Source organism: Leguminivora glycinivorella, unplaced genomic scaffold, assembly GCF_023078275.1.
Source record: "Leguminivora glycinivorella isolate SPB_JAAS2020 unplaced genomic scaffold, LegGlyc_1.1 Scaffold3, whole genome shotgun sequence".
Classification (NCBI taxonomy): Eukaryota; Metazoa; Arthropoda; class Insecta; order Lepidoptera; family Tortricidae; genus Leguminivora; species Leguminivora glycinivorella.
Window position 1 is genome coordinate 1,904,324 of NW_025952828.1, and position 24,650 is coordinate 1,928,973.

General features: G+C 36.5%; 1 protein-coding gene across 2 annotated transcripts in view; it reads right to left on the minus strand.

The window, feature by feature from the left end:
• Positions 1-24,385, minus strand: part of LOC125242031 (fibrillin-1-like) — a 41,443-nt gene extending 17,058 nt beyond the window's left edge. For both annotated transcript variants that reach the window (XM_048150737.1, XM_048150736.1), the window contains exons 1-3: positions 24,244-24,385; positions 22,318-22,408; positions 18,872-19,551 (exon numbers count right to left, since the gene is read on the minus strand). In XM_048150737.1, coding sequence (XP_048006694.1) covers positions 18,872-19,551; positions 22,318-22,408; positions 24,244-24,347 — 875 coding nt within the window. In that variant the 5' untranslated portion in view covers positions 24,348-24,385. The remainder of the gene's footprint in view (positions 1-18,871; positions 19,552-22,317; positions 22,409-24,243) is intronic.
• Between the last annotated feature and the right edge of the window lie 265 nt (positions 24,386-24,650).

A 24,650-nucleotide genomic window follows, 5' to 3' on the forward strand; every position in this document is an offset into this window, starting at 1 on the left:
ATGTTAAATAGGTCAAATCATCAGTGTCCAACTGTCCATGACCTTGCTCAGCTTACTCTGGGACTTATCTAGACAATGTCTGTATGATAAACCAATTTTCAAACATTTTAAGACTATGTCAACCGTCCAATGACACCCAAGCTTGCTGAAAAAACCTAAAGATTCAAAGATTGATTTGTTCAGCATAGGCAAGTTACAAAATGTGTAGTTGTTTTAGTATCACTATTTCGTGCCTATTGGCATACAAATATACATTAATTAAAATATCACAGTCAAATATTAAAACAATAACAGTCAAAAAAGGGTTATTTCATGCAATCAAATGTAATAAAACCTAAATAATGAGTCAGTCGGCAAGTAGCTTATCTACCATTTATTGTATCTTCGCAATATGTATCGTCGCGCGTTTTAAATATGATATCCGCTGAACTTATTCATAGAACGTGCAAACGATATTTTCTTTTAAAAATATTATTTTGCACCAAAAATAATCCTTTTGGTGCAAACTAATATTTTTAATAGTACATTTCGATACAAGTGCGAAAAAGAGGAAGTTCGAAACGAGTGGCGATAAATTAAAACACGACCGAAGGGAGTGTTTTAAATCGACACGAGTTATGAATTTCCTTTTCGCACGTGTATCGAACGACGTTTTTCAGTACAGATAGATCTCCGAAGTTTCGACCTGGTATATAATGAACCACTTCTCGAACTAGTGCGTAAAAAAGCGACCATCTGTACTGAAATAGTTACATTACGATACAAGTGCGTAAAAAAGTAAGTTCCACGACGAATTTCCTTTTCGCACGTGTATCGTACGACGTTTTTCAGTACAGATGGCCATCCGAAGTTTCGACCTGGCATATAATGAACCACTTCTCGCACTAGTGCGTAAAAAAACACCATCTGTACTGAAAAAGAATTTTACAGGTACCTGGACAATTGCATAATATCTTGAAGGTAAAAATTAAATGCGTACACGAACGTTACAGTAGTATCAAACAGATTCTCCAAAAAGGTGTGGGGTCTATATCACTTTCCATCCCAACAACTATATTATAATTTTGTTAGAAATTACTAATTCTAGACTTTTCTCCACATTTTCAAAGCTGTAGGTTATAAAACGTTATAGGTATTTTGGACAGACGTGATACTCAGGCAGGCAAGCATAAGCATGGTCGCGCCATAAATGATAAAAACATCAGGCCGTCCCTATCGCACTTACAAATAGTGCGATAGGGACGGCCCGATGTTTTATCGTTTATCGCGCTACCATGCTATCGGTACAAGATGACTATTTTTCTATCACACGGGTCTTTATTAGTAAAAAGGTTTGCTCTGCCTACTCTTTTTGGAAATACAATGTGAGTTTATGCATTTCGATGTAGGAATATGTTCTTTCGAATTCCGATTGGGCTTCAAATCATGGTTTTCTGAACAATTTCATTGCGTGCATAAACTTGATAGCGAATTTTTAGCACGTATTTCACTACTATAAGAGGAGCCACATAAATAAGCTTGTGTTTTATGGGTCTGCAATTAGTGCGTGGCATGCTAACTTAAAGTAATAAAATATCATACGCGAATAAAATATATTTTGGGATAAAATGCCATTGGAACATGAGCTTTGAAGTTTATATGATACGGACTGTTTTATAAAAAAATAGGACAATTAATTTGACACACAACACTATTTTTTGTACGTAGGTACAAAATGATGTACCGTTAAACATAATAATATGCTAGATTATTACCTATTATTTGTCCCAAAGTTTTTTTTAAATATTGTAACTGAATTTATTTATTTCCTACCGCTGCATTGTATTAAATATATTAAAAAAAATCTAATTGCAGACTGACATGTAAATTTTTAGACCGACTTTAAAGCAGATTTTGACTGATGGTCATGTTATGTTATTTTTTTTAATTATAGTACTTAAACTTCGTAATAAGTCTTTCGCACTTTAATTCGAAATACAATCATTTATGTATACTTATAACTTTATGTTTTTCTGACTTCCCAATGGAAGATTTAATATGCAGTTAAAAATTATTTTTAATTATGTATATGGCAATAACAATAACACACACGTAGTAAAATTATTCCTTTTGGGACATACTGTATTAAATATACAATACGCAATATCGTTATTAATTACAATTAAACCATATAGAACTTATCCCAACGTTTTATACCTCTTTATCACACATTACATACCTACATCCATAGTTATTGAATGTGTTTCAACCTTATTCCTTCACCATTATGAGAAACATCGTTTTAATATTATATTACTGTTGTATGCAATGCGCATTACTGTTGTTGTAAGGTAAGCGCTGGTAGCCTAGCGGTGTAGCGGTAAGTGCGTGCGACTTTCGTTCCGGAGGTCGCGGGTTCGAACCCCGGTCCGCACCAATGAGTTTTTCGGAACTTATGTGCGAAATGTCATTTGATATTTGCCAGTCGCTTTTCGGTGAAGGAAACCATCGTGAGGAAACCGGACTAATTCCAATAAGGTCTAGTTACCCTTCGGGTTGGAAGGTCAGATGGCAGTCGCTTTCGTAAAAACTAGTGCCTACGTCAAATCTTGGGATTAGTTGTCAAAGCGGACCCCAGGCTCCGATGAGCCGTGGCAAATGCCGGGATAACGCAAGAAGGATGATGACTGTTGTATGCACTGATGATACCATCTCTTTTGCTCTTGCGTAAACTATGCAGGTAAGAAATAGATGTAAGATACGGGTCAGTTTGGTTACTTTGGTTATAGGACCTTATGACATTTTGAAAGTAAAGTTACAATGAGGAAACTTGGACTTTGTGTTCTATTACCTATATATATTTTTATATAAATAATCATGGAAAAAAAATAGAGAGTTATATTTATTTTGTTAGGTAAGGTGTACTCTGGTAATTCCGAACGTCAAAAACCGTCGGTAAATTCGGAAAAGGGACCCTTATTACTATGGAATCACGGGTGATTATCATTTGAATTTCGGAATTATCCGATTAACGGCATTACCCGAATACACCTTACTCAATGTTGTGCAATTTTGAGTTAAAAAATAGCAATTTCCATTTACTCGTTTTAAACACGGAATGATCCTCCTGAGATAAAAAAAAAGTTACGATTGAAATACTTAAAAATACTTATACAAAATATAACTGAATATTTAAACATTTATTAAGCAAGTAATCCATTATATCTCTACTGATATCAGTAACATAGTAAATACGAACGAATTATTTTATATATAAATACGATAGGGTAATGTCAAAATTGTCCCAATTATTTATAGGTAAGTATTGAAAACTACAGTTCATCACAAATGCATTAAAATGAAAAAAAAAAAAAAAAAAAACAATAATTAATAGGCATATTTTATTGTTGTTATAATTTATTATTTATTATAATGTGCAGCTAGTTTTCCTATCATAGAACAAACACGTGATTTTCAGTCACGTTACAACAAACAGGAATCAACATTCAATATGAAAAATAACTTACAGGAAGAAATTCATGTTAATCAAAACAGAACTTTATGTCATATCAATAAAATTTAAAACGATATGAAAAATACCTACGGGATGAAACTCATGCGTCGATCGATAGAGAGCTTTATGCTGAAGCAGTTAAATTCAAATTAATATGAATTATATATTATTTAAAGAAAAATCTTTTGAATTACGCAACTTCTATATCTTAGTGTTGTTAGTATAAGGAATATAATAATTATTTCTAAACTAGTAGTAACGTACTTAAGGGGAGGAGTAATGCCAGGAAGCACTATATTTATTTTTACTTTTAATATTTGTATGTTAATTGACCACAAATATTAAAAAATACACGAGTAACTAAAGTATAGTTCAGACAAAAGTATAGAGTTATAATGTCTAAAATAAATAAATAAATTGAACGTATTCAAAATGTACCTACCATCGTATGTAAACATACAATTTATGGGAAATACTTAAATGAAATGAAATTAATTGAATTGATTGGAATTAATGTCTGACGTTTACGAAATAATTCGAACTTGCCAGTGTCAAACCTGGCATTATCTTCAACAAAAGACTTTTGACATTGTATCAGCCTCATATCGAAAAACCGGCCAAGAGCGTGTCGGGCCACGCTCAGTGTAGGGTTCCGTAGTTTTCCGTATTTTTCTCAAAAACTACTGAACCTATCAAGTTCAAAACAATTTTCCTAGTAAGTCTTTATAAAGTTCTACTGTTGTGATTTTTTTCATATTTTTTAAACATATGGTTCAAAAGTTAGAGGGGGGGGACGCACTTTTTTTCCTTTAGGAGCGATTATTTCCGAAAATATAAATATTATCAAAAAACGATCTTAGTAAACCCTTATTCATTTTTAAATACCTATCCAACAATATATCACACGTTGGGGTTGGAATGAAAAAAAATATCAGCCCCCACTTTACATGTAGGGGGGGTACCCTAATAAAACATTTTTTTCCATTTTTTATTTTAGCACTTTGTTTGCGAGATTGATATACATATTGGTACCAAATTTCAGCTTTCTAGTGCTAACGGTTACTGAGATTATCCGCGGACGGACGGACGGACGGACGGACGGACAGACAGACATGGCGAAACTATAAGGGTTCCTAGTTGACTACGGAACCCTAAAAAGATCTTATACGCCGATTATGAGTGCTAATATAGTTTTGTGTGATTTTTTATTGATATTAGCCTTGACGCCCTTGAATACACCACCTTGTTCAAAGTGCAATAAGTAGCAGTAAACCAATTGGAACTATGTTATAGTGACTTTATAAATTAGATTTTAAGAAATCTCTGACAGCTTGTCATTTTGACATGGGTGTAGAGCGGCCTAGGGTTCCAAATGGTTGACAGTACACCTAAAAATTACAATTTCGTGTTAGCCCCCCCCCCCCCTTTAATACTGCGGATGATACTTACGTAGAAACGGGAGATACTAACTTCCTTGTTTTCTAGTGTATTATATTTACCTATTACATTATATCCATCCATACTTCCATACTATACTTACTATACTTCCATACTATCCATCCATACTATCCATCCATACTTATACTTAATATTATAAATGCGAAAGTAACTCTGTCTGTCTGTCTGTTACGCTTTCCCGCTTAAACCACGCAGCCGATTTTGATGAAATTTGGAACAGACAATCTTTAGACCCTGAGACAGAACATAGGCTACTTTTTATTTCGAAAAAAAGGGATGAACGGGTTGAAAAAGAGGTTGAAAGTTTGTATGGGATTTCTTAATTTTAAAAGATAAAACCATGAAACTTTATATTTTAGCACTTGATAAGAAATCATTAAACATATATTTAAAGTCACATACAGGTCGAACGCGATTAATTAACATTATTTTTACCTTTAAAATAAACATGGTGGGAAATAAACATTAACTAAAAGCGGGTAGATTATATTTATTTGTCTACCCCGAACATTTATATAAATTAATATCGGGTAGTTTTGTGTTGTTTACATCTTCGGTGACATTTTGCTGGGACGTCAGTCTTCCGCGACCACGGCCAGTGCAACCTGGCCGAATCGTTGGGAAAAAAGGTAAAAATAATGTTAATTAATCGCGTTCGACCTGTATGTGACTTTAAATATGTGTACAAAGCGCGAGAACTTAAAGTGTTATATCATTAAACATCTTGATAAGGGATAGGGATAGGGATAGGGATAGCGATAGGGATAGCGATAGGGAAAGCGATAGGGATAGCGATAGGGATAGCGATAGGGATATCGATAGGGATAGCGATAGGGATAGCGATAGGGATAGCGATAGCGATAGCGATAGCGATAGCGATAGCGATAGCGTTAGCGTTAGCGATAGCGACAGCGTTAGCGATAGCGATAGCGATAGGGATACGGATACGGATAATATGGGTATCGTTAGAGGGATACGGATAATCGGTCGGCGGTCTCTTACAATCAATGTGCTCTAAGACGATCGTTGTTTGCTTGCTTGAAGATTACGTTTGCGATAAGTATAAGCAAAATGTAAAAAATTGTAAGGGATAATAGAAAAAAGTACTTTTTACCCACCGATCATAGTGTCGAAATACGGGCTATGTGGGATGTTTATAAAGGTTTCCCCAGCGTATATAGAATTACCTACGCTCTGTGGTCGATGTGTAATATTTCTACAATCATTGCAAACAAAAGTATTATGTGCAATCGAAATAATCGCAGATAAATATACCTACAGAGAAACCTAAGGATCCAAATGAAAATCTTAATGAATACTTTTATTACGCGGGCGAAGCCGCGGGTAAAAGCTAGTATAATATTATAAATGCGAAAGTAACTCTGTCTGTCTGTCTGTTACGCTTTCCCGCTTAAACCACGCAGCCGATTTTGATGAAATTTGGAACAGACAATCTTTAGACCCTGAGACAGAACATAGGCTACTTTTTATTTCGAAAAAAAGGGATGAACGGGTTGAAAAAGAGGTTGAAAGTTTGTATGGGATTTCTTAATTTTAAAAGATAAAACCATGAAACTTTATATTTTAGCACTTGATAAGAAATCATTAAACATATATTTAAAGTCACATACAGGTCGAAGGCGATTAATTAACATTATTTTTACCTTTAAAATAAACATGGTGGGAAATAAACATTAACTAAAAGCGGGTAGATTATATTTATTTGTCTACCCCGAACATTTATATAAATTAATATCGGGTAGTTTTGTGTTGTTTACATCTCCGGTGACATTTTGCTGGGACGTCAGTCTTCCGCGACCACGGCCAGTGCAACCTGGCCGAAACGTTGGGAAAAAAGGTAAAAATAATGTTAATTAATCGCGTTCGACCTGTATGTGACTTTAAATATGTGTACAAAGCGCGAGAACTTAAAGTGTTATATCATTAAACATCTTGATAAGGGATAGGGATAGGGATAGGGATAGCGATAGGGATAGCGATAGGGAAAGCGATAGGGATAGCGATAGGGATAGCGATAGGGATATCGATAGGGATAGCGATAGGGATAGCGATAGGGATAGCGATAGCGATAGCGATAGCGATAGCGATAGCGATAGCGTTAGCGTTAGCGATAGCGACAGCGTTAGCGATAGCGATAGCGATAGCGATAGCGATAGCGATAGCGATAGGGATACGGATACGGATAATATGGGTATCGTTAGAGGGATACGGATAATCGGTCGGCGGTCTCTTACAATCAATGTGCTCTAAGACGATCGTTGTTTGCTTGCTTGAAGATTACGTTTGCGATAAGTATAAGCAAAATGTAAAAAATTGTAAGGGATAATAGAAAAAAGTACTTTTTACCCACCGATCATAGTGTCGAAATACGGGCTATGTGGGATGTTTATAAAGGTTTCCCCAGCGTATATAGAATTACCTACGCTGTGGTCGATGTGTAATATTTCTACAATCATTGCAAACAAAAGTATTATGTGCAATCGAAATAATCGCAGATAAATATACCTACAGAGAAACCTAAGGATCCAAATGAAAATCTTAATGAATACTTTTATTACGCGGGCGAAGCCGCGGGTAAAAGCTAGTAGAGTATAAAAACTAGAGTTATAAAATAGTAAATAAATTACTAATTGAAGGCATGTTTACAAAAACAACATAACTACACTAGACATGAATTTACAGGAAACGAAAAAAACTAAATGTCTTCTTATATATTAGCTATTGGACATAAACGTTGTATACGTTATTTAAGTAAGTGGCCATTAGTTCCAAAACACACGATTACACATCTCAAAGACAATTATTTTTGGAAAAAATATGAAAAATAAGTTCGTCAGTTATGCTGTTTTTGTAAAATTTTGTTAGTTATGTTCTTTTTGTTAGAAAATAAAACAAGTTTCTATAGAAATTATGTTTTGTATTCTATCATTTATCTTACTAAACTAGTGGATCTACTTTAATCTTCACATCCGCTGCTGTTGTCATCGTTATCTACCTCCAGAGACGACGATTCTTGACACGTATTATACAAAATTGATTGGTAGAATTGATGGCTCGATGGTTTGACCAAAAACTGCATCAATTTTCTCAAGTCGCCTACTTTGTGAGGATTAAGTGAAGACTCATAAGCACGAACGACATCATTTAAAATTTTAGCAATATTATTTAGGGTAAGACTTTTCAACGATTCTGGGGATGAAATGTTATTTCCACTCATTTTTAAGATGTGAAAGAAACTTCTGGATAGGTTACGTACATCAAACGCGATAGTTTTGTTTCCATTTTTTTACAATCGTACACTTATTTGCCAGTTACATAACCTAAAACGTTACGTAAACTAAAAAGAGTTTGTATATATTTTATTGAAAATTAAGTTTTTTACGTGAACGATATACAGTTATGTTATTTTTGTAAAAAACAATGTAGATATGTAGTTTTTGCAAAATGGGTATATTTTTGGGGACTGAGTGTGGACAATTGGGGTCATTTTTGGACACTATCTTTTGCTCTACGTATAGATCCTGCTTAGACGAATGCTATGATACCAAAAACTCAATTCCGCAAAAAATGTTAGTTATGTTGTTTTTGTAAACATGCCTTCAATTGATAAAGTCAACATCCTGTTGCAATTTTCCATAAGCTATTGTTATTTATTTAAATTACTAATAATGTTAAAAGGTAATATGTAGGTAATTTGTTTTTTTTAGCACGCATTTTTATGAAATGGTTTAATTTGTCCCTTCTAAATACATTTTCTGCAACAAGATAAACATAACCACAAAATTGAAATTTTGAAAAAACCCCCGACCGCGACATAGTAGACCGATTTTCATGAAATATGACTAAGAACACTCCCGACTAACTCAGTTTTCAGACAAAAAAACTAAATCTAAATCGGTTCATCCATTCGGGAGCTACGATGCCACAGAGACAGACAGACATACAGACAGACTCGTCAAACTTATAACCCCGTCGTTTTTGCGTCGGGGGTTTAAAAATCACATCGGCAGGCAATTGTTTTTTTTTAACGTTCCTAAATAGTAATTTAATAAAATGACAGAGCTGAAAGGGTGCAGAATCAGAAGATTTGTTTTATGTCCGTCTGTAGCCCCGGAGGTCATAAACTAGTGCCAATACCCTACAACAAGGTTCTTTAGAGTATTAAGTTAGAAGAGTAAGCGTTTTCGCTACACTTTTATTTGAGCCAATAGCAACGCTGAAAGGGTGCAGAATCAGAAGCTTTGTTTTACGTCCGTCTGTAGGCCTAGCACATGATTGCCGCGAGAGTATGTCGCCGCGAGATAGATCACACCTCGTCTTCTAACTGTATTAATGACATAAGGACGGCTAGTCTATCTCGCGGCGACATACTCTCGCGACAATCATGTGCTAGGCCTACTGTAGCCAAGGAGGTCATAAACTGGTGCCAATACCCTAGAACAAGGTTCTTTAAAGGTTCAAGTTAGAAGGGTCAGCGTTTCCACTCCACTGCACTTGTATTTGAATAGTACATTACGACAAAAGTGCGGAAACGAGTAAGTTCGAAACGCGTGGCGATAATCTACTAAATCGAGTCACAAATTTCCTTTTCGCACGTGTATCGTTTTTTACTACAGGTGGTTCAGTTTCAATGAACCACTTTACGCATCACACTTTACGTGCGGACAAAATGCACCAGATTTTTTTTATACTACGTCGGTGGCAAACAAGCGTACGGTCCGCCTGATGAAAAGCGGTTACCGTAACCTATGGACGCCTGCAACTCAAGGAATGTCACATGCGCGTTGCCAACCCATCAGAAACTTGTACACTCCTTTTTGCTGTGTTAAGTACAAAGTAAGACGATAAAGTTCCTCTTTTCTGCACTTATATAATAATACATATACATACATATATATAATCACGCCTGTATCCCATAAAGGGGTAGGCAGAGCACATTAACTAATAAGTTTCAGTGCCACTCTTGGCAAAAAGGGGTTGAAAGAAATCCAAATTGTGACATTGCAGTGACAGGTTGCCAGCCTCTCGCCTACGCCACAATGTAACCCATATCCCACAGTCGTCGACACCCACGGGAAGAAAGGGGGTGGTGAAATTCTTAACCCGTCACCACACGGGGCCTTAACCCTTCACCACACGGGGCATTCTATATAATTTCTATAATAATGTACTAATTAAAATAAACCTTTTCACTTTTGACTTAGTGTATCCATGGGGTCCCAGTACGACCAAGTTTTTCACAGTTTTAGTGGTGTGACTACTTTGAGATAGCACAAGTTGAAATATTTTCAAAAGAATATAATTTGACTTGTGTTAATTAGAATTAATTAGAAGTTTTTCACAGTAATCGCGAAGCGTCTGGTTGAGATAACTGGTGACCGAAGACCGACCATTGCGATACAGCGAGGAAATGTCACCAGTATCCAGTATCGTTGGTACAAATCCTCGAGGGCCTATTTTAGAAATTAGCTAGCTTTTAAGCTTCTTATACACCGTGTTTTTATTGGATTCCGTTAACTTTAAGGGAAGATTCTTGACATCAAATACAATTAATTTCTCTAAGAAACTAGCGTCTTAATTCTTGCGGTTAAATATCGAGTTATCAAAAATAAATATAATGACTGAACACGTGTGCACGTGTGCGTGAGCCTTTACCAATTCCTAATGTTATTTGTTTTGACATGTGCCGTCAATGACTTGACACTAAGTTGAATGTTATTCGTAAGGGTCTCTCACACTAATAAATTCAGGTTTCAGGTTTAAGAACTTTTATTTCTCAAAGAAGATATATACAACTTCACTTAAATGAGAATTAAATTACTTATAGTTTAGCATGCATAACATATTATTGTACGCTATGTATTCGTTTACAATTACAAAATTCGATTCGAGTGACTGTGTGTAGGTACAATTATTACAATATACAAGCAGTAGTTATACTAGAAATTTGAATTTTAACAAAAATTATCCAAAATTTAAACTTACGGGTTTTTTTTTTAATTTCCTGATATGTAATATTATATATGTAATATTAAACAATACACCGTGTTTCACTTAACACTAAAAACCTGAAAACCGTTTGTTCAGAATCGAGAGTAGAATCGATTGACTATTGAGCTATATCTTAATGGGGGTAATATTTTTATTTAAATTAGTATGATTAGTTATTTTTTACGTGCCTATTCTATTGTATTCGTAATACAACATTGTGTATATCGCATTGTTAGAGGTTGTTTACCTTTTTCAGTATTTAGGGGTATTAATACTGGCTGGTTACTTGGGCGATTATTTTTTCCGCTACGAGTTTGACGTTGTTTGTCAGTTTAATCTTAATGTTTATCATAAGTCATAACAAATTGAACTCGCACCTAATTACAACCTTGTCATTCTGAATATTGGGTTTAAATTTGCTTACTGCGATTACCTGTCCAATTTGAAGTTTACTGTGACAAAGCTTTAAAGTGTTTTACAATGACATCTTAGCTGTCTATTGGTAAACCTTATGTCGTTGCAGTAACGTTCACAAATAAATAGTTTTATGGTTTATGATGGTAGTTAGCAATTATTTTATTGAGTGTAGAGCTAAAAGTCATGTAGAGCTGTACAGAAATCTAAAAATTCAATTTAAAAAAAAGTATCCATCAGATTAAAAGATGAATACTCTAGATGAGTTTAAAAAAATAAAAATCTGTTGGGGTGTCTGAGGTTTTGAGTGATACCGGAAACACGTTGTATGTGTAATACTAAATTAAAAACGTTTTTAAAATGTGAACCTTTAGTTTTTTTCTTAAAGATGTTTATCGACGCTGCACTACGAATTTCGTTCGGTGGTTCATTTATTATGTATGAAAATAAATTCATTTATTATGTATGAAAATGTTTTTTTTTTGCGAATTTAACTAAAAGGGTGGTTCCTGATAATGAACCTAACGACGAGTCCAATTTAACGGAATAAAAAAACACGGTGTATAATTATGTAAAATATATTCATTTAAATAAAGAAAAAAATCTCTTATCTTGCACCACACAGAAACATAGTGTCAGTGAGCGAAAGACATCACGAGCGGAGCGGGAATGTTTACATTAATTAGACAGTTAATAAATTAAGTATCGAACGTAAAGTTTAACAGTTACAAGCGTTGTTCTCGACAGCGACCTTATATTTTATGTACCTAATTATTTATATTTGTATCAAACTGTGCTATATACTTACAAATGATACGAAAATTATCGTTATAGATTTGGATTCGCATCCGATTACGACGAAAACGATACACTGGTTATTTATATTTCATAATTTGACATTTAAATATTTATATTTCGAAATTTAAATTTTAAAAATATAACACAACCATAATTCACTACCTTTTACCACATTACTATTGTTAATACCACAGAACTTAATTTAGATAGAAGAAACAAATTCATATATTTGTATAGGGGCCGAGCGTGTCAAATTTTGTACTGAAGTTGATTCTTGCCTGTAATTTTAAATATGTCTCAGGCTCTTGATTGTTCATAATTTTTGTGTTGTTGCAATTGAATATCACGTAACGAGGCATTTTTTATGTTTTGGTTGACTTCAACTTACAAAAATTGACGCCCGAAAGCTGCAAGCTGCGAGTAAAGACGGACAACTCAGTGGATTTCACTGAGTTCATTTGACACGCTAAGTAGATACGTTTGCTTGATCTATGGTATATATGACATTTGTGGTTAATACCTATGCCGTGGTGGTTATGTCACATAGGTGTTATTTAGGGCTCATTTACACGACGCACAAGCTCCCATGCGATTTTTACATTGCTGACTGTTGAAGTAACATCTAATTTAGCCGGCCGCTCAAATGTTGTAATGAAACTCGTATGCAAGATCTCATACCATTTAAATCAGTCCTCGGGGTACCTAGCCAAATGCACAAATGCATAGCATAATATCGCGATATACCATACCATAGGCACGACAGAGACAAACTGCATTTCGATTGGCATCTAGCGCCTTCGCCAGCGATTGTCATTTTTACGCCGTGGCTCGCGGGGCGACGGTCGCGCGACGGCGATGCGACGCATATGAAATCAAACCTTATCGAAATGGAAGTATGAGACGCGACGGCGACGCACGCAAGACACGGCGTTAGTATTTACCCTATTGTAGTCAAACTCTAGACATTGTCCGCTGGACAAATCGCTATCGCTACCTCTCCTGCCCTACACCGGCATATTGTCGTGACGTCACGAACAATTGTTAACGGTAATGAGACGAATTAATTAACGATCATCATTAACGTGCCGTGTGTCATTAATGAGTAGTTTTATTTGTAGGTAATTGTGTGATTAAGAGGATGCAGGCGCGTTGGACTTTTTTATACAAGATAATACATCATCCTCAGGTCTCTATCTCTACCATACAATTTTGACATACAATGATTAATATTTTAGATGTTCCTTAACAGTGTAAATCTAATCTTGTATTTCATACAAACTTTGGACCCCCAGTTCACCCCCTTAGGAGGTGAATTTTGAATTATCCTTTCTTAGTGCTCCTCTACACCTTATAAGGAACTTATGTGCCAAAGGAATCTCTAGGACTAGCGGTTTCGGCTAGTTGACATGTCAGTCAGTCAGTTTCTTCTGTCATATAAATTTAGATATCATGAAAAGTGATATTCATTGCCGCCAAATGGTCACTTAATAATTTTTTCTACTCCCGTGTTGTTATTCGTCATTTACAGTGTCGTGCATAGATCGTTAAAACCCTACATAAAAGATGCCCGCCCCCGCCCGGCGCCCCGCGCACCCACGCATACGATATAGCTCTTAAAGCATTGTTAGGAAGCCTTTAAGGGATATAGCGGGGTTCGCGGGGCGCCGGGGGCTGGCGGCGGCGCGGGGGAGTGCGAGCGACAGGGTGAGTGCAGGAACAGAGGGAAGGCCGACGCGTCAAAATACAGGAAATAGTGCAAATTTCACGAAAGTTATTCTAGAAAACTATTAAAAAGTAAGTGAATGGTCGTAGAAAAAGTATTGTATGCAACGGTGTTTAACTGAGTCAAAAAATACTCGTGGCGTCTTTATTAACAATTTTCGGCTTCGCCTCAAATTGCATAAAATACTATTAATGCTTTCTAGAACCACCAGAAATGACGCTATCAATTAACGCACTTACATGAAACGTCAAATTTTGCCTCAGCTTAGTTGGGGAGACTGTGGTCCAGTCGGCAATCAAATTTAAAAAAAGGAAAGGAGGTTATTAATATCGTATCGTAACTAACAAAGTGCCAGCATTTTAAATATCGATATCTATGGAATCAAACCTTCGATCTCTATAGAAGTGTTTTAGGTGGACGACGTCGGTGAACTATCGATGATAGGCGATGCGATGCGACGCACGCTAGCCACGGCGTAAGCCTGTCACGACATCTCTCGAGCACATGCGTCAGCAAAGAGGATCGAGTATTATACAGAGTTACTGTCAAAGTTGGAGGAGGCCTTTACCCTACCGAGGGGTTCTCATCACAAAAAAAAAAAGTAACACTAAAAATGTACCTGAATTTAAAATGTAAAATTATTAATTATCTTTTAAAAATTGTCGCATGTACATTATAATTTTAATAATGCATGTAAAAAGTGAGAAAAATAAAAGGCTTATTTATTTATTTTACTGTCAAAGTAAAATGTTTAACGTGCACTGTGAAGTGCATAGACTGCCATCTCTCGACACAAGCTTAAAACTTCTGAACCTCAGTTTTGACAATTTGGCCCATATTGTTAGCTTGATATGTGTTAAGATGTCAAATATTAATATTAGCGCCATCTAGCCGAGCGTTCCCCAAAGGTGTCGCCATCTAGGCCACTGTACCTTTTTCTCTAGGGCTTTGAGAATTTTGAGATACGTTTTTTTCTTACACTTTATCCGTCTATACGGAGTTATACAAGGTGCTCGCGAGGAACCCGCATAACTTGAACCACGCGTTTCTGAGGCCAAAAGAAAGAAAAAATGTTATATGAATTTTAAAAATTTTCGCGAAAAAAAAATTTTTTTGTTTTTTTTTTACTTTTTTTTGGACGTATTTTCACATATAAATTAATTTTTATCCATGAAGTTGGCAATTAAAATGAGTTCCTTTATTTATTTTTCTAAAAACCAGATTTTTTGGAAGTTTTTCTTGTCACATTTTGACATCTATCAATGACTACTGTGAGACTATGCTCCACAACTGCGCAAGTGCGCATCAGCGCCGTTAAGAAGACCTTTTCTACTGAGTAACAATACGGAAATGTTTTTTTTTAATTGGCAATAACTCTGAAACTAGAATCTAGAAAAGTTTATATGACATTTTAGTCTTAAAATGTGACCAAGAATATGCCGTTAAAGTTATATGGGTTCCTCGCGAGCACCTTGTATATGTCTTTGGTAATAGTATAAAGATGCCTATCCAATAATCGAGGAATTTAAGGACACCAAGGTCGATCGAACGGGGACAGAGGACAATCGCGCATAAAAATAAGCTGAGCCCGTAGCCAAGAGCACCTACAATCGTTCCTGTTACGCTAATAGCCAAAAGGTATCAGTGTGCACTGTCAATAGGGGCGATTCCTAATTTTTCCATGGTCGACTTGAAAACGGCAATACGAGTAAAACATTTTCCTGTTGACTCAAGCGGGACGACAGGAATACATATTTAAATTGATATTACTGAATACAATGAAGATTCCATTATGTAGGCGCCATAATAAATGGGTCTCAAGTACCCACCCAATTGATATATTTTTCACTTGAAGAAACTTTATCATGGATTAAATATATAATAAGAAGATCATACCATCCCATACATTAAAATGCGACCGCCTAAAACCGCGCATACACTACACTACACCACACATAGATGGCGCCACAAAAAATGCCTTCAGGTATTCATAGACATTTTTATTTAGATACAAACAAGTTATTAATAATAAATTATTTTAATATGATCCTAAAATCCTGATATTTTAGTCTGAGCAATGTAATATTTGCCACAAACTGCTGTTACGAAATTAAAAATACTGAAATTATAGCTAATGGATAACAAATTAAAAATATACATGAAGAAGTGATTTCATTCACGTTTAATTCCCCAATATTATTGACGTTTCTTGTAAAAGCTATTTGAGCAATATATGAAATTGATTATTATTTATTACCAAGGTTTACTTGTAAATATTTTCTAACACAACCTCGGTGGCAAATAGCATACGGCTCGTTTGATGGTAAACAGTCTGCCTAGCCTATGGACGCTTACTACTCAAGATGTTGGAGCTCTTGCTTGTTGCTTACAAATCAGCAGTCAGTCTAAAATCATGGTCTTTAAGCTTTACCTGATTGCAACAAAATTTGCTTCTAGGAGTAGGCAATGGAGTAATAGAGGAGGTATGGAGTTTTACAACCTAAAGGGGCAAACTAAACCTTATTGCAATTAATCCGGTTTTTCTCAAGAAAGTTTCCTTCACCGAAAATCGACTGACAAATACTAAATAATATTTCGTAACATAACTAAACTAACTATTTTGGCTCATTGATCCAAAGTGAATCTTGGCCTCCGAAACGAGAGATCGCTACCTGCCCCGAAATCGCGTAGCCTCTCGCCAGTCACTGACTTGAAGCCGACACAGATCCGCCACCACACTGTCCTCCCAGCGATACCATTTCGTACATAATTTGCTACACTATCGTACCTATTAGGTAACTGTAATGGTAGTTGTATCGTTGCTGTAAATAAATAAAAAATAAGTTCCGAAAAACCCATTGGTTGTTGGTACGAGTACGAGCGCCACTTGAACCCCCGACCTCCGAAAATCTCACGCCAATTTTAAGACGCTACAGGCACATCTCGGACACTGGCGATCAAATATTATATGAAAGAGGCGCGTTCCTAGCACACATTCTAAGCTCGTGTAGGTGAACGCGTACCATGCTTGTATGAGTGAAATATGACAGGTTGACTGTTCGTGTTTTTGACAGGCGGTAACTGTGAGGTAACCGAGAGGGAGTGGGCGGCGCTTTCAGGGGGAGCGGAAGTGGTCATACTGTACGATAGTACTCTTTATTATACTGTGCTACAGGAGTGAAAATGCTAAAATGGACAGGAGCCTCCCTTTCAATTTGGAAATTTTAGTTAAATGTACTAGTGTTATCGACTAGATTTATCGAAAAAAAAATGTCCATTAAGAATAACTCAGTTAAAAGATATTGCGAATAAATCTTTATAATCGAGGTTCCGCTCTCGACTGTTTCCTCCTTCAAAACTTAATCAATCGTAACGAAATTTGAGAATCTGAACAACAATGAAATAATCTGTGTAGGACCGTTTAGTTTTTTGGCTAATTGTTACCAATCTTGAGTATCACACCTTTTTTTGCGCCACAATGAAAAAGGCCGTTTTTGGAAATTTTTGATTGGCTCTAGCGTCTTTAAAAATATCAAAAAAATCAAAACGGTCCGACACAGACAAAAATAATAATAATTTATGTTCAAAAATTCGTTGCTCTATCTTCAAAAACCAGGAAGGAAATAGTCGAGAGCATTTGTATGGAGAATTGACCCCTCCTGTAAGCCTAATTTAGACGGCGTGCGAACTCGCATGCGATTTCAGTTACATTGCGGGCTGTTGACACACAATTTGGTTACATACAATTTTGCACAGCCATCAAATACCGCAATGTAATAAAACTCGTACGCGAGTTCTAGTACCGTCTAAATGGGCCCGTATCGTCTTAAACTATAAAACTACATAACACGTATAATTCCATTGTAAATAAGTATTATCATTATGACACAACCAGAATACGTCATTAAGCTTCCTGGCCGTTTACCAACCAGTATTAAGCCTTATAACAAAGACACAGAACTCACTAATACTCATTTCTGGCCAAAGCCCTTTTTGCAATAGCGATAGTAACGTCCTGTCGCGCTGATAACCTTTGTTCTGTTGAAGCTTGAGATTGCTTCCCTATTGAATTTAATGTTTGTTTTAATAGACGTTAATTGGCATAAATATACCAGCGTCTTATCTTTTACATCCTTTACAGTGCACAGTGGTGGCCAAGTACGGCCCGCGGCGGGTGGATGGGTGGGCAACCATCGGCGACAGTAAAAATGCATTTTTGATGTAAATCTGGCCCTCTTTTAAAATGTTTGACCCTTAATGAAAAAAGTTTGCGCACCACTGTCGTCTGTGAAAAATAAAATGTTTAAAAAAAATGTTTTTTTTTAAAAGCCGTCATTTAACATGAATAATTATCATATCCGACATAAATTAATATGGCGGAAATGTAAAAAATAATGTTATCTTGCGTAAAACTTAATCAGTAGTCTAGTGCACTACCATCTGAGCTACAAAGATCTTATCCATAACCAGTGAATCTATACATCTAGATATATATCTAAACGCACCTGTTTAATCTCATGAATATATGTTAAGTAATTATATTTCCTTTACTAAAACATAAAGATACTACCCAAAGTTTTATCCATAAAGGGCGATCTCTTCCAGATTACCATCTGGAAGAGATCGCTCTTTATGGATAAGACTACCTGATATCTGCCTCTATTTATAATCATTTGTTTTGTCTCCTCTGTATCTTTTGCTGAGGGGTGCCAATAAAGAGTAAAGAGTAAAGAATTCTATCTATGTAAAGTTTAGTTTCTCTAGTGAGAAGCTACCCGATCGAATCTAAAGAGAAATACTACAATGTGTATACAACTAGGGAACAAATCAAATTATTTTATTGAATATTTTTGATTTGTTCTTTTAACAGCGTAAGCTGAAGACCCGGGTTCGATTCCCGGCTCGGCCACCAGTGGACCTTGCCCGTGTATGATATCTATTTCAATTTACTATTTGTATAATTAGCTACTTACATCAAGCATGTCCCATCGGCTCTGCACTCTCCGCACCCATATTTTTTCTCTTGACACATCTGTGCGTTCTTCTTCACAAAAGTCTTCTCACACTCACACACATTCGGCGCCGCACACTGTCCGTTGACACAGGGAGGTTCACACACTGGTTCACATTTATTTTTAATAAGTTTATATCCATGTTCACACACAGTGACAGATTCCACACAATGTGTTACGTTAATAGCTGTATAACCATCTTTACACACACAAGTGTTATTTACTGAGCAAAATCCGTTCGCACAACTATGATCGCATATAGACGTTAGGCATTTGTCTTTATGCCTGTACAAAGGCGGTTCACACTTCCGAACGCAGTTCAAAGAATTGTCAATCTCGAATCCATCTTCACAGTTTACCGCGCAATGTGTTGCGTTGAATGAAGTATAATTTTCATTACACACACACGTGTTATTCACTGAACAGAATCCATTCACACACACATGGTCGCATTTGGGTAGCAGGCATTTGTTTCTTGTGTTAGGGTCGAGGTAGCTCGGTGGCGCGCAGTGGCAAGTCTCGGGATCTACGCAGGTGCCGTTAGCGCAGCCTGTACTGCAGACGGGTGCGCAGGAGTCGGTACCGCTGGTGTAGACGTAGCCTTTGCAGCACATCAACTGGTTGGTTATTACGGTGTATTTCTGAAAGAATAATCTGGTGTCAACTAGGGCTCCCGGTCGCGTCCGTGTTTCGTGTACCCGTTGCCGGGTATCCGTTCCCGTGTTACACGAATCCGGATTTTTGGCCCGTTTGGAACGGGTAATTAGGGACCGTGTAATTAAGGTCCGGGTACCCGTGTAGTCCGTGCGTCCGGATCGACGGACTCTAAAAACCCGCGGGTCCGATCCGTTCTCGACCTATAGTGATGCTTGATGATCGTTCGCGTTCTTGGTTCAAGCGAATATGAGAACCAAAAATGATAAAACCTTAATAACTAAAATGAGAAAGGGACAGCGGAGCAATTGTGACTGGGGGACAAATTTTAACTACTCGATTTTTTCCATGTTTTCCATTTTCGGCATTATTAATTATATATCAGGGCACGCGTTTTCAGTGGCCTAAATTAGAAAGCATGAAAGTTGGTATGCACATAGCTTTGACGTTCATAAGGATAAATAGAAGTAGAAACACGCTGAGGAGTCAATCTCTTCCCCCACTATTATCTCCCATTTTTAGCTTTTTAAATTTTCACGAAAACTATTAAAGGTAGGTATTAAAGGTTTTGGTATGTAAATATTACGAGTAGGTACTTACCAGAAAGATGTTTAGGAGAAGTACCATGAAATTCTCTACAATATTTCCATTTAAAGTATATTACTAACAGACGGTAGTGCTACCCCTACTCATCCCACTAGTAGTTAAACACAAATATTATGCGGGGGACTTAAGCATAATTTTAAAATGATGAGTTAAAGCTATACCTTAACAGACAGTATTGAAGGAAATTTTATGGAGAATATATTTTTCCTAAATATGTATTGTGATTATAGCTTTCACGGTTTTCATGACAATATAAAAAAACTGAAAATAGTGATATAAAAATGAGGGAAAAGAGGGGAAACATTGACACCTCGGCGTCTGCGTACTTTTATTTTTTTCTGTTAAGTGTTTGCAAGTTATCTATATACATGTCAAGTCTCATGCTTTTTGTCACACCCTATCCGACTAGCTCAAGTTAAGAACCAGGACTATGGATACATATTCACTTCAAAGTAGTTCACTCCAAAATAACAAAAAGAAATACCATTCTTAACTAGGTATTTGTAAAACAGCGCGGCTACATCTAGAACTTTTCAAACAAAAGGTTTGTCCATGTCAAAGGGATGCCGGGTGTGAGGTTTGAGTGTCATTATTATCAGTAAAAAAAAATCACCACGGGTATTGGTTATTGTGCCGCCCACAAGTCATTATTACCTTTGTCTTCTCATGCGACGTTAATTCTACTAACTTTTTAGATAAAAACTAATAACTCGATAGTTCAAATAAATTTCCTTAATTTGAAGGATATTTATGAAATAAAATGGATTATATCGCCTATAAGTAATGAATTTACAATTAATTATGGGTGTCACCCGTTGACCACGGACGCTGTAAAGTGTTCGAAACGTCGGGGTGAATTGTAAATTCAGTATACGTGATATAATCCGTTTCCATAGTTATGTATTTATCTATTTAAGTATGTATGTATATCGTCGCTTAGCACCCATAGTACACGCTTTGCTTAGTTTGGGGCTAAGTCGATCTGTGTAATGTCCCCAATATTTATTTATTTATTTTAAAACTATGAGACATAGGTATAACTATAATAAATTGCATGAGTAACTGTCGCGGTAACCGAAGACAATATTTTGAAGTATATTTGTCAACATGTGTACATATATGTAGTAAGTACCTATAGGTGGTATGGTCCCTATAGATAGTTCTGTTAGTAAGGCACCATGAATATCATAAAACAATCAAGTAAGTAATAGAACTAATATAGTATTTTTCACACAAACCAATACCCTGTTTAGACTTCTATTAGTTAACCTAGAGACAAATAAAGTCCATTAAACTCTACTTTTCGCAATTGTCTTAAGCAACTTTATTGAAAAAAAACAGTAGACTAGTGTTCCTGGCGAATTATGGACCTATATGGAATACGTTTGTAATATTTGTATTGAATACATATCGTCATAATTATTATCTAATCTGTACGAGTAGCCTATAACGTAACGGGAACAAGTGCAAAAAATATAGTTAACACGTTATTGATTCAAATAAAACGAGTATGTATAAAACCAATTCGTATTCGTTCGCTAAATTATTAAATTTCACCTATTTTTTAAATACAAACCGGCACGGCAATAAGTCGATCGGTCCGCCGGCCGCCTCGTGTGTTCAATACCCGAACGGTGCCGAAGTCCGTGCGTCCGGCCGTCCGGCCCCGAACGCCGATTCGGCACTACACGCGCGAACGGCACTACACGGGAACGGACTTCAGCGGGTTCGGGTAGTTCGGACGCTTAGCACCGCCGGGGCTAAGGGGCCGGGCGCACGGATCGGCGGGTAGTACCGAATATCCAGAGCCCTAGTGTCAACTGGATATTTGGTGGTAGGTATTTTAACTTTTTTCGCTTGCGTTTTTGAAAATTGCGGAATGCCCCATACAAACTTCCACTCCCCCTATTAGGAAAGTGGGGGATCAGAAAAAGACTAAAAGTAGCCTATGTCACTGTCCATCCCTTCAAAAGAAATAACGTCAATTCGTCGCTCCGTTTTGCCATGAAAGACGGACAAACAAACAGACACACACACACACATTCCCATTTGTAATATTAGTATGTATTTCCCATATTTCCACCATTTGTAATTATAATATTAAATATGGATACAGATAATTGTAAAATATTATTATATCAGTGTACCTGCTTGCGCGTCTGTTTGACGGTGCATTTTTTGGTGCCGCACCATTTCCCGGTCGGCACGAGTATTGTCTTTGGTCTCGTTTTGGTCACTCTGTAAAAAAAAACAATATACTTACATAATTTGTAGTGTTATATACAATTAAAAGTATTTTCAGGTGAACCTATTATAATATGTATCCTACTCATTGTTCCTCGAGGAACCCTCAGCAGAAAGCTCATTTCACAGTCAATCATTACCGAAATTAAATTTAAAAAATAAATATTAAATTTTAAAATATACATAGGTTCCGCCACGCCTACTGAGGAAACAGAGCTTATTCTGGTTTATTTGAAAGCAGTGGTAGGAAACCTTTTTTCATTGGGGCCAAAATATGAAGCAATCATACACCTTTTTGAAGGACCGGTAGTGGGCCGATACAATCCTTTGCCCACCACTGTTTTAAAGAATCCATCAGATAAAAAAAAAACAACTGTCAATGACCCACTCTTTGAAGGAATCACATTAAATATTTACAACACAATTAAGGTCTTTTATATTCTCCTGTATCACCGGATGTGCTAAATCCGAGGACTTCCGCCGCGGGTCATCGGACAAGCTCGTTCCCATTTGCATATAACTATATTCAATTATACATTATCATATACATACATACGTATTATCATATATGCTTAAATGCATATCGGAGAATCACAACTGTGAGGCTAATGCATGATTAATGAGGTTAGGGTTCCGCGTTTAAAATGTTATTATTTTAAATAGGAATGAATTTTATTGTCATTGAAATTGATTAACAGAACTGATTACCTCTATGATTGTACTCTGCTGTATTTTGAACGATAATACATAATTACATAGGATAATTATAAAGAAAAGGGTGAGTTCTCCTGAAACAAATCGCACATTTACCTAACGCTAAAAGAAATCGTTATTGAGTTGGGTTTCGTCCTAAATTTTCTAATGAATTTAAGTATATCATGTTCTAAAACCTATCACGTCAGACCATCCTTTTCGCACTATTTGTTTTATCATTTATCATACTAGGCTGCTACACGCGCTGAATACTAACGGAACCCTCTATGCTGAGTCTGACTCACTTTTGTTTTTTTATACATCAAGGCATATCCTGACAACTGCATACATGACGGGACGACTGTCTCATGGCATAAGTATTAGGCGTCAAAAACACAGAAGAGACGCACGTCGTAAGACGCGGAACGGACGCCCGCGCCGCGCCGCCCGATTGTAATTAAAAAACGTCTCCTCAGGCCCCGTAGCCCAATGGCATTTCTACGACGTGAAACGAAAACGAAACGCCGCGAAAGGTAGTCTGGCTCTGTCGCGCCAATACGCAAGAGCGATAGAGATAGATATCTACGAGCGTTTCGTTTCGTGAGCGTTTCGTGAGAATCGTGAGCGTTTGTGCATTCGGCTACGCACGCTGTAAATTTTGTATAGGAAAGATGTAAGACTTGCGTCGCTTCTGTGTGGGTCACGACTTAAGGTTCCGTTCGGATTTCCAGTGCAGCTGCATTACTGTTGCGATATCGTTGTGGTCGCCGTCGTACAATTTTCTTGATTAATGAGTTATGATGTGCATTCCTTCACTCGTTTTATCAATGCACTCGATAGGACTAGTGGACAACTCTTAGCTACCTACACGGCTCGTGCTGCCCTTATAGTTTTTACTATAGTGCCGTCAAACGGGGTGAATATGAATAGGGGCAGCTATGGTTAATAGGGAAGAAAAATGAGATTTTGCTGCCAATTTCTTTACAGTAATATAATTCTTATTTATCACTATGTGTAAAAATATATTTATTATAAATGTCGAATTTTAAGTTTCGACCCTATTCACCCCGGCCATCCCTGTTTACGCCGTTTGTCGGTTTGACTTTAGATCGAACACTAAAAATTCGAATACTCACGTATATTTCGACACGCAAACACCCTTCTGCGAAACTTTTAATCCATTCACAAGTCCAAAATCCAAACAGACAAAAAATAAACAAAACACACACAACAACTTCATATTGTACTTCACTCCAAACTCATTCAAATTTTGAAATTCGAATCTTATCCGAACTGTGTTCGAAAATCACGAAAATATTTTAAATAAATATGGAAATCGCATTCGAATTATCACTCATAGAAACACACACTAATCGAATGCTTACGTTCTAAATTCGAAAATTAACAAAAATAGAATCCCATCCAAACTCCGTTCAAAATTTTACACTGGCACATTAGAATTTTGAATTCTAACGTTCTAAATTCGAAAACTTTTAAATAAACGTTTGACACCCTCCACTTGTCACGTCACGACTGATTGAAA